This window comes from Elgaria multicarinata, chromosome 3 (assembly GCF_023053635.1).
Source record: "Elgaria multicarinata webbii isolate HBS135686 ecotype San Diego chromosome 3, rElgMul1.1.pri, whole genome shotgun sequence".
NCBI classification, from domain to species: Eukaryota; Metazoa; Chordata; class Lepidosauria; order Squamata; family Anguidae; genus Elgaria; species Elgaria multicarinata.
Window position 1 is genome coordinate 49,036,848 of NC_086173.1, and position 11,790 is coordinate 49,048,637.

The 11,790-nt window shown below is 42.8% G+C and overlaps 1 protein-coding gene across 1 annotated transcript; it reads right to left on the reverse strand.

Annotated features, from left to right (window-relative positions):
• Nucleotides 1–927: 927 nt before the first annotated feature.
• On the reverse strand, nt 928–11,683 carry CENPX (centromere protein X). Its single transcript, XM_063120185.1, has 5 exons — nt 11,612–11,683; nt 4,341–4,392; nt 4,077–4,130; nt 3,023–3,111; nt 928–2,765 (listed from the first exon to the last, which is right to left on the reverse strand). Exons 1-5 carry the CDS (start codon nt 11,648–11,650, stop codon nt 2,751–2,753), a joined length of 249 nt encoding a protein of 82 aa, XP_062976255.1. The 5' UTR covers nt 11,651–11,683; the 3' UTR covers nt 928–2,750.
• Nucleotides 11,684–11,790: the final 107 nt, after the last annotated feature.

The window sequence follows — 11,790 nt, forward strand, 5'->3', positions numbered from 1 at the left end:
CTGTAGTACATTCACACCCGTTGCCTAATGGGGATTAACGTGTGTGTAGCCAAAGCTCCCCCTGTGGTGGTGTCTAGCCTGTTTTTAGAGAAGTCAAAGCTCTATGTGAAGCAGCTGCTTGGACTATTTGCTGTTCCATGGGATAGAATACATCAAACCAAATGGAAATGAAGGTAGACCTTTGAGTTACTGCATCTGTGGATTAGTAGGAGATACTTGCAACAACAGAAACAGCCTCTATGGCTACAATCCTATATACACTCCCTAGGAGTAATTCCTGTTGGATTCAATGTGACTTATGTCTGAGTAGGTATGTATAGGATTGCACTGTAAGTACACATAGACTTGCTTCTGAGTAGTCACAAATAGGCTGAAGCTATAGGATAGACATCTTTTAAATAGATGCAAGGTACTAATTAGGATCACTATAAAAAATGCTACACCTTGTGCTGGCAGCTGTTCAAATTCTGCCTGGTTATCATACTTCTAGCCTACACCCTACCAGTTTTGTCTTTCTTTACAAGCTGCAAGTCAACCTGGTGCAGCAGTTAAGTGTTGGACTAGGACAGAAAGGGGAGACCTGGGTTCAAATCCCCACCCAACCATTAAGCTCAGTGGGTGAACGTAGACCAGACAGCCATGGTGGTCATGAGGGATTGAAGTGGGAAAGGAGAATAATTATACTACCATGACCTCAGGGACAAGGGAGAGAGAAGGCGGGATGTAAGTCTAATGAAGAAACAATGTATTTAAGACGGCAATCAGAAGCACATTTACTCTGAAGTAAGCCCCATTCACCTCAGCTTCTCCATAAATATGGGACTGGATGCATGTCAGCGGTATGTCACACAGTTTTTACAAGGCATTTGAGTACAAAAGAGCTTTTAACAACAAGGCATATGCTCGTCTACTACAGACACAACACCATAGGCGAAAGAGCACAGCTCGCTGGCAGAGCAAAGATTTTCATGTGAGAGGCTACAGATTCAATCCCTGAAATCTGTTTAATATAATGGAGGAAGCCGGGAGAGCTGCTCCCAGTCAGAATACATTTCCAGCCTTCTCCACCTGGGGCTCTCCAGATGTGTTGGACTGCAACTCCCATAATTCCTAGGCAGCATGGGAGTTGCAGCCCAACACATCTGGACAAATAGACTCACCTAAACCATGGTTTGTAACTGGAAAGAAAGGCATGGCATGCATATCCCCCGCCTTGCTTCCTTTGTGTACTTTTAACCATAGTTCGATGTAAATATGCAAGAATGCTAACTGTCATTTGCAAACCTCCTTCCATTCCTGCTTTCAGACTCTAAAGATGGGAACGCAATTGTAACACTAAACCACGGTTAAAGCCGAATGTCCACTCTTGGTTTACAAACTATGGCTTGTACAATGGCAGCATCAAGTCAGCTTTAGGTAACAGCTGACTAACCCTCATCCTGTATCCAAGAGTAAGCAGCACTGGGCATTTCAAACACAGCATATTAAAGCCAGTGGTCTTTTGTCCCTGTTTATTACCAACATGTAGCAGTTGGTACTTTACTTGCCTTCTTGGCAAGCTACTCCCCTCAATTGGCTTTGCTGTTAATCACTAACTGACAGTACCATGGCTTCCTGGGATTTGATTGGGCACTCAGGCTGCAATCCTATATGTGCTAAGATGGCAGTAAGCCCCGTCGAACTCAATGGGGCTTACTTTGAGTTGACCTGTTTAGGATTTCGCCGTCAGTACCTTCAGATGCCTCTACTTGTTCCTCCGCAGGCCTAGCCTTTCTTTCACAGCAGAACCAGACTCATTAGACTACGCCCTGCCTCCATGTGTGAGGTTTACTATTTCATAGCTTTCCCCCTCCCCTGCTGACGGAGGGGCTGGGCCGTGCGTGATGTGGGATCCTCACACATGCTGTTTGTTATTCTGCCCCTTTTTAAAAGTTTTTCTTTCGTCCTACAAAGAGGGGGCGGGCGGGCGGGGGGAAGGGAGGCCAAACAACTCTTTGAAGCGACTTGACTTTCTATGATTAATTGCAACAAGGAGCCCGCACAAGGGAGGGAGACTATTTTTGATTTATTGAAGTTTCTTTGTGAGAACAAATTTATAGCAGAGGGAAGCAGCTTCTGAGAGGAATATCAAATGGTTAAAAGGTTCCAAGCACTCTTTGATGTCATGGCCCCAGTGGAATGCTGGAAAGGATTGAGGGACAGGCAGTGTTTATTTATAAAATAAAGATCAGGTACCTGCTGTTGGCATAGACCTGGGGCTGGGCTCCTGTTTAAGAGCTCAGACAGCAGACAGGTCTGGAGCTGGCCTTTAAACGCCTGCTGAGGTGATGAGAGCCCACAGTGCGGGGAAGGCTTCCAGGCATACTCACTCTTTCCACACACCCCTACAGGAAGGCACCTGTTTCTCCCATCGGGAAAGTGAAGACTCGGCCTGGTTGTGAATGGGAAGCAGCAGGATAGGGCATAGCCTCAGATGGCGAGGCGCCATCTGCTCCAGGCATTCTGTCACAAGAAGAAGAAAGAGAAAGCCCAGCCCGTTCAGCCAACGTTTGACAGCCACTGGGTACCCAGGAAGAGAGCTGGCAAACAGTGGTGATGCAGGAGGAAGGAGATCTAACAAGGCTATTGTTTCCGCAAGTCAAGTCACATTGGAACAGAATCCATGTACAAGGCTGTGGTCCGCTTTGCTCCAGGTGTCAGGCAAAAGGTTTCTCTGGTAAAAGGAATGCAGGCTTTGCACCATCAGGTTTCTAGAAGTCCAGAAGCTGCAGGGGCAGAAAGGCATTTTTAAGCTCATGTAACAAAAATAAGCAATTTTAAGTCCATGTGAGCAACAAAAATAAGCATTTTTAAGCTCATGTGAGCTCTTCCCCTTATTAGTTAACTGATTTGCTTTGAGTTCCAGTTGCCCATTGAGGATATTACTAACCAGCCAAACATCCCCCTGAAGGAAGGGGATTAAGATGTCTTTGCCCATATCCTTATCCTGTTAATTGAGGAATCTGAGCTGTGCTTTACATACCAACTGCGGCAGCACTTTTTCCACGTGCTCCACATCCACCCTGGTCAGGTCCTCAGTCTGAGCTTGCCGCACTCCTCGTGCTGCTGCTTCTGCAAGACATGCAAACACTGCAAGCAAACTACAACAGGTAGGTATCGGGAAGGACAAGAAGCCAAATTGGCCCTTAAGTAACAGTGATGGCTTTTGGCTAACCAGAAGGGAAGTTATTTTTGTGAGGCTTTTGGTTGTCAGCATATAATTTAAAAAACACAAAATATCCATCTGGAATTTGGAGCACCAATAGTGGAACTTCACTTTTAGGAAGAAATGCTGGATTCTCACTCCTTAGTATTTCTCGTTCACTCAAGATTGTACTCAACCTCCAAGGAGAATCATACCAAACAAAGCAGGACACATGTTTTGTTTGGTATGATTCTCCTTGGAGGTTGAGTACAATCTTAAGTGAATGAGAAGTACTGAGGGAGAATCCAGCATTTCTTCCTAAAAGTGAAGCTTCTCCATATGTACACATTACACACAACTACCTAGCACTGAACAGCCAAGGAAGCCAAAAGTGATAGATCCTGATTTCAAACAACTGAAAAAGTGCTAAGTACCATAAAATCAGCTGGAAATCAAACACACGCTTTAACTATTTAAATTTAAATTGTGCAGCTTCTGTACCGAGACCAAAAAACAAATTCTGAAACCAGAAGAAAAGATAAGGGTCTGAGCACAATACATCTATTTCTGCTAGAAAGATTTAGGGGTTTGCGGAATTTGATTTTATTTCTGAAAGAACTGGGATGGGAAGGGGTAGGCAAGCCAGGAGAGGCGTGGGCACAGGCATCAAAGAGCAGGGAAGGAAAATTGCCATGAAAGGCTTGGAAGCTCTGATTAGCCTTCTCCAATTTCTGAATTTAGCTGGAACTGCTTTCTAGATTTAGCAAGAAGGATAGAACTTTAAAATAAAATAAAATGTCAGAATGGTGAATTATGTACCAAAGGTAGACCACGCACCACCAACCTATGACTGCTATTCCATGGAACAAAGGTGTATCCCTTAGCAACTTACCTCGAACAAATACTTTGAGCAATTCTGCCACCAGCAACAGAGCATCACCATTGACTGGAAAAGGGGAAAAAATGTTACCATGAGACAGCTCTTGTGCCTCTCACCACAGCATAGTTATCTGCCCAGAGCCCAGGAATTGGCAGGCAGCCATCATGGATCTTTGTTACCCCTGATATTCCAGGGCATGATCCCTCTACAGAAAAGTTTGGGAAGATCTCCAGCAGGAATTGGCCTCTTTATTGAGACAGAAGGGAAAGCAATTACCTCGTGTTTTGTCATCTTTGAAGTGGAGCTGGAGCAGTTTGTTCACGGTCTCCTGCACGGAAAGGGAATCAGTCAAGGGGTGTTAATGGAGAAAAAGTGGATCTCCCTGTCTTTCCATTTCAAAGACATATAAAATAGGTAAAGTAATACCTTTTATGAGATCAACTTCTGTTGGTGTAGGAATACATCAAAAGAATCTGGCCAAATAAAATATATTACCTTACCTGTTTTGCATCTCATTCTCTGGGAGCAAGAGAGCAACAATTACTGATGCCAATTTTCCATCCCTACATAGAGACCACATAACTGGCCCCATTACCCACCCTTCTCTTTTCTATTGCTAAGGCCCAAACTCTTGGTTAATCAGCAAGATATCCTCATCCCCACCAGCCATCTTGTCTGCTGAAGGCCGTTCTTTCCTATGAAAACCATCTCCCACTTTTATTTATTATAACAGTTCTTTAAGGAATAGTGGGAAGGCCGTTATTATCCTTTGGAGTGATGGTGGCAGATCAACAGCCGAGGAGGTTACATGGATCTCTTGGGGCAAGAAGTTCCACATCTTGGGCACCACAACAGAATATTCCCCTTCCCATATTCTTTACATGGCACTGTCTGGGACACAAAGAAGGGGGCTCTTCTCTTGATCTCAGTGGCACGGCAGGCTTGTATGGGACACCTCAGCATATTAAATACTATATTTTAAAAATTGATAAGCTGCCCTTCATCCACAAAGGAGCCCAGGATGGTGTTCACATTTTCAGTTGACCAGTCAGCTACCTGCAAATAGGTTGGTATGTAACCAATACCTTACAACTTTATAAAGTAAAGCTACCAGTCATTTTTAGATCGAAAAGCCCTCTTTTAATATTTGCTTTTTTGTCCCCTATTACAAACAAACCAGAATCAAAATTGCTTCAAGGAATAATGTGCCCTTAGCCTACAGCCCTTCCAATAAAAGTTGGTGCCCACCAATCAGTCAATTGAAGCTTATAGTTGATTGATCTACCAATTCAACTGATGAAAGCTTGTACCTCAGCGGTAATCCATCGGCTTGTCTAGGACTAATTGCCATTTGGCTCTTCCTTGCCCAGAGCTGTCTCGCTCAGTGGCCATTCTGCTCCATCAAACATTTCTGTATCTTTGGGAAGAATTACTGTTTGCTCCCTAACCATTTTTCCTTTTGTATCATGTCTATTAGACTGTAAACCTAAGGGCAGGAACTGCTTTTTAAATCTTGTACAGCACCTAACCCATATAGTACCTAACACACAGTAACAATCCTATACAAGTCTGCTCAGAAGTAAGCTCCAAAAGTAAGCTTCTGGGTAAGCAAATATAGAAATGAAGACATACTGAGTTCTAAGCATAGCCAAAACAACGCACTGTCCCTAGATTCTCAGGAGTACACCCTTTTCCAGTACTACAAACATGGAAAGTTTGGGATCTAGCTGATAAGCTAATTTCAGGTTCTTTGTAGAGATATGGTTACATTGAACACAATGTAGTGGGATTTACAAATTCTAACACTTTTTCGATTGGTATATAAACTACTATTGTACATTAAGAGAAGCAAGATGGATAAGGACTAGAAAAGTGGTGTAGAAAAATGAGATATTATAGTGAGCTATCTGTTATCAGCCTTCGCCAGCCTGGCACCCTCTACATATTTTGGACTACAACTCCAATAAGCCCCAGCCAGCATAGCAAAATGTCAGGATGATGGGGTTGTAGTCCAAAACATCTGGAGGGCATCCGGTTAGGGAAGCCTGATTTATATGTAATTCTTAAGGGGAAAGGGGATAGGTATGCATTTAATAAGATGTGTGCTACCTCCTGTCCCTAAACCTGAATCACTGAAGACAAGCCAGAAAGATGGAAGATTTTGGTAAATGCAAACCTAGCAGCTTGGTAATGTGCAGGATCTTTGTTGCGTATTTTCAATATAAACAATACTTTTTAAGGAGAAATGCATAAACATGATATGCAAGGCGCAAGAGGTAAAACCATTACTCTGTTCATTACTTATTAGACGAGCTATAAAGCTCTGTTAAGGATACCCACAAACTGGTAGAGATGATTCAATGAATAACAAAGTTTATTAAGAATTTGGAGCACATGGTGTGAGAAAGGACGATGGGACTGAGCACTTTGGAAAGAGATTTAGCTGTTGTCTCTTACATTTGCAATTGTCATATATCTAACAGGTTGTCAGACAAAAGAGGGAAGATGATCTACCAGAGCTAAATAGGTTGACTGGTATTTGTTTATTTCCAAGCCCTTTTAAGGTTGCTTTTTGGGTGTTAAGAAAAACTCAGATCAGCAAACAAATCATTGTATTATAATACAAACAAATACAATAGCTATCAGTGAATTTTTCTGAATTATAAAATTGGCCGAGTATTGGAACAAGTTACCTAGATAATTCTTGGTGATTTTTAAAAGTGATTTATCATGTGTAGCTCATATCAAGAGTCTTGCTTCTGGAAGGGGTTGGATTAGATGACCCAACTCTTACAGAGCAACCCTCTAAAGCTGGGACAGTGTGATGGGGGGAGCACAGTCCATGGCACAGGAACTACCATTTCCTCATACAGGGCAGTATTGAAAGGAAATTTTTGGACCCCCTTTGCAACATTCCTTTTCTCTTTTTAAATCTCATTTTTAAAATTAAAGTGGGAAAACAACTATATCAGCTCCAGAGCAGGCAGTTTTTCTCCATTCTGGGGACGTATCCCCTGGCATGCCCCCATTTGCCCTTAACAACAGTGGGACTACTACCCTTGCTCAGCTTCGTCCATTCTCTTCTGCTGCCCCTTACGCCTGGAACGCTCTCCCAGAACATTTGAGATCTACAAGTTCACTCGCAGCTTTTAAAGCTCAGCTAAAAACTTTTCTTTTTCCTAAAGCTTTTAAAACTTGATGTTGCTCGGACTTTAGACTGTTAGTTATACTGTTATACTGTTAGTTTTACCCTACCCTGTGCCTGTTTACCCTACCCTGTGCCTGTTTGCATTCTCTTCCCCTCCTTATTGCTTTACTATGATTTTATTAGAATGTAAGCCTATGCGGCAGGGTCTTGCTATTTACTGTTTTACTCTGTACAGCACCATGTACATTGATGGTGCTATATAAATAAATAAATAATAATAAAGGGAGGGCCTCCACAACAGAGCTCCCTCTCCACCTGTAGAGGTGGTCAACAGTATCCCATGGCTCCAGGGATTTCCTCCCAGGGACCATATAATTGAACCCTTAGTTATTAACATGTCAAATTTGTTATCTTCCTACAAGATGTATCCAGATAGAAAGCACTACCTTGGGTGGATTTGCATGTGAAAAGACACCTAACCAGCAGCACAGGGAGGTATCAGCAGTAGCTGTCGAGGCAGGATTGTGTACAAATGCTAGAATCACGATAGTGGGTACCAAAGGGTAATAGCCCAAAGAAAAGGGGTTTTCACTCTAATTCTGTTACAAAGAACATCTAGTTGGGCCAAGTTAACACGATCATTTTACTTAAAAAGTTGTTAATCAGCTGTTTGAGCCTTAGCTCCCTATTCGACTGACATTCCAGTACTGTGCAGAGTTAGGAACATTGGATGCTGCTTTATATTGAGTAAAGCCATGGGTCCGTTTATCTCAGTGGGCGGCTTGCCACAATCAGGGAGGGAAAATAAGCCACTGTGACTTACTTTCCAACCCCCGGGTGTGCCGGTCACCTGCCGCCTAATTACCCACGCTGAACACGGTTTGAGACTACTTCTGAACCTGGTGAGGCAGAGGTGGTTTACAAACCTAGAACAAGCCATGATTCAAGAGTGGTTTGTAAAACACCCCCGCCTGGTTCAGACATTTCAGCAATCTGCACCTGGTGAGGATAATTATGATACTTAGGCATTGTGCAACCAGCACACGCAGAGCAGGAAAACAAGCCATGGTGGCTTATTTTCCCTGCCCGGTTGTGTTAATCTGGTCAGTATGGTCTACACTGCTTAGCAGAAGCTCTCCATTTCAGATGGGGTCTCTTACCTGGAGATCCCAGAAGTTGACCCAAGGATCTTTTCTATGTAAAGCATGTGCTCTACCACTGGGCTACAGCCTTTTCCCGAAAACCTTTGAAACCAAAGGGATTGGGCATACTGAATTCAGCATTAATTGGGCTGTAAAACAGGCTGGCTTGACATGCATTCCGCTAGCTTCTTAATATCTTTTCAAAAATGCATTACAATGCAAGGCACAGGCAGGCATATGGGTTTCCCCTTGTGGGCTTGCTAGGAGATAAAAGTGAAATATTAAGAAGGCACTAGCGCTACCTGCTGCATCTTTCTAGAAGTGCTCTGAAGGATTTCACTCATTTGGCAGCAAACTTTCACATGAAAGAACAGAAGGATTGATTCGAACAGGATTGATTCTGAAAAGTTCATAATTCAAATTTTTTGTAATACTTTTTTATATATGGTTCAAGTAGCACAGGAACATTTGAGGAAGAGAGAATAGCTAGCATACAGCTAGATGTTGAGCAGGATATCCAAATAGCTGAAGGATGGTCCAGTTTGTATGACACAACAGCCCATCGTGGGTTAATTTACCTGCAAGGACCTGCGGTGTGTGCGGGCAGCCATTATGAATATGCAAGCCCTGGCCAAGGGGTGCCATTACTTATTGTCATCCAAACCCAGGTGGTGGGGATTATTTGAGGGTTAAACAACTCTCACATAATCCTAAAATACTAGACAGAGCATCCTAGACTGAGATGCTTTGGGGAAGACCATGAGCAGAGCATGAAAGTAATATTCCCGCCTTGCTGTTTGGTCCACCCAACCCTAGCAACTGGAAGTTATTTTATATATTTATTTATTAAAACATTTGTATCCCACCCTGTATCACGGGATCTCATGGTGGCATACAGATAAAATTCAGAGCCATACTGCTGTTTAACCTGTATGTTCCATTTAGTCATCATGAGCCATTGATAGAACTATCCTTCCTGAATGTCTCTAACCTGTTTTTTTTTAAAGCAATTCAAGCTAGTAGGCCATCACTACATCTTTTGGTAGTGAATTCTTTAACTTAATTATGCATGGGATGAAGAAGTGTTTTCTTCTGTTGGTCTCAAACCTACAGTAACAATCAATTTCACCGGGACAGTGCATATTCTAGTGCTATGAGATAAGACAAAGTTCTTCCTGTCCATTTTCTCTAAGACCTGCATAATTTTATAAACCTGTACTATGTCCCCTCCTCAATCATCCTGTTACTAAAATTTAAAAGCCCCAAACAATTTAGCCTTTCCTCCTACGGAAGATACTCTTATTCCCAATAATATATACTGATGGTACACTACAATAAACACCACATACTTTTGTTAGATGTACAAGTATTTCATATTTCCATTCTTTAGGGTACAATCCTATGGATGTTTAGACAGAAAAAAAACTCTCAGCATTCCTCAGCCAGGCATGAGTTGTAGGACTTTTTTCTGTCTAAAAATGCATAGGATTGCGCTGTAAAGTCCTCTTAGGTGTGTGTCGTCTGATAAGCCATCGACTTCATTCTTCAGACACCTTCCCCAACTAAAAAAAATGGTTCAGATGCGGGTATTTCCCCTAAAAGTTTCTGCAGTGAAGACCAATACAAGGAATTAAACTTGTAGCCAATCTTTCTTTAGCAATCTTATCAGTCTGACCGCCTCTCCGTTTGGTTTCCTTCTTGTGATGTATTTCAAGAAATGTTTCACTTGTTTTATTTGTTAACAAGATGCTTCTCAATTTTTTGTTGTTGTTGCTTGACTTATAGTCAACTTCCATATGTATTGCCAAAGTTTGTATTATTTTGTGTTGCTGCATTTGGGCAAGACTTTCACTTAAAAAAAAGAAGAAGAAAGGAAGGCTTCTTCCCTTGCATAGCTTCCTTGGCTTTTCTCATAGATCATGTTGACATCCTGTTAGTCTTTGTTACATTTCCTAGTCTATGGTATACATTTAATCTTCTATTGTACTTTTAAATAACCTCCTGACATCTTGAAGCATGGCCCTGTTCCTTTTAAACCAACTTTTTTTAAAAAAACAACTTTCCTCTCCTGCAATTAAGTTTGAACACATTGGACTTTCCTCTTTCAGATTCAACATATATATTAGCAATATGGTAACTGTTCTCAGTCAGTTCAACAACACATCCATCTCACACCATGTCAAGTATCACTCAGAATTAAGTCCAGGACCACCTCCATTCTAGTCAAGTCCATCAACAACTATTCCAAGGCACAGTCATTTACTATATCTGTTTTTCTCTTTTTTCATGATCTGAACATGCATTAACCTAAGCAACATGAAGGTAGTTGAAGTCACCCATTATTACAACACCCATTATTTCTATACTCCCAGCCTTCAAATTTCTTTAGCAAATGAAAGCCTGTCTTCTCATTACAAAGTGGGCTGCAAGCAAATATAATATTATGGTAGGTAGACAGCAGTGGCTGATTTACAAATTTAGACAGGAGCCAAAGGGTTCCTAAAGCAGGGGGCAGAGTTCAACAGAGAGAGTTTAACTTAAATCCTACCAGCTCATGTCCCTCCACTCCAGATTATATCCAAGCTTCCTTGCCTCCCATCTCCTTCCATACCCCCAGCTAAAACACCTAGCTTGTACCTTTTAAGCAGGAGTGGGCATCTTGTGGCCTTCCAGATGCTTTGGCCTTCGATTCCTATCAGCCCTAGCCAGCATAGCAAACACTGAGGGATGTTGGGAGCTGTGGCCCTCCAGATGTTTTGGCTTACAAATTGCCCACCCCTGCAGGAAACCATCCCAGCTTCTAAGCACATTTCATTTCCTTTACTAGAAAAGAAGCCTTAGTCCTTGCAGCTGCCCTCGCAATCCCAAGTTTGCTGAGCCCGCTCTCCTCCAGCCCCCAGGCCAAACCACACCACTAATCAGCCTCTCTCGCCAGCGCCGCAATATATTCAAGCAGCCTCAGTAAATGGTGAGAGGCCACTTCCTAACCAAACGCAGAGCTGCCCTAAGCCACAGTCTGACCTCCCCACGTCAACCGCTATTACTTTGACAGCAACATTTTCAGAACTTTACACGCCGCTAAAATAACTAGATTTCAGCCGTTGCCTGCTCAGGTCAGACCCCCTCCCATGGCGCTATTTTGGCTTTATAGGTTGGGAACTTTAAACGGCCATGTTTTCTCTTTCAACTCCCCACCCGCTTTCACCCCATCCCATAACCTCCAGGGCGAGCCCCCTTTTCTCCCCGGTTCCCCGGACCTTTTTGAAGCTTTTCGCGCCCTGTTCTCTCGTCTCCATCTCACAGTGGATCCGCCCCCTGCACTCCTTCCAATCCCGAGTCACGTTAAGCGCTTAAACGACCAAGAGCAAAGCTCGTCAGTATCGTCATCACGCATAGCCTGCTGGAAAATGTAGTCCACCTACCATTTCCTTTCGCT

Excerpts from the sequence above, each read along its gene's own strand:
- CENPX (XM_063120185.1), bottom strand. The coding sequence starts at position 11,650 with ATGGAGACGAGAGAACAGGGCGCGAAAAGCTTCAAAAAG. Across the intron at positions 4,393-11,611 it reads GCGCGAAAAGCTTCAAAAAG|GAGACCGTGAACAAACTGCT; the intron begins GTCCGGGGAACC and ends CTTTCCGTGCAG. Across the intron at positions 4,131-4,340 it reads CAAAGATGACAAAACACGAG|TCAATGGTGATGCTCTGTTG; the intron begins GTAATTGCTTTC and ends CCCCTTTTCCAG.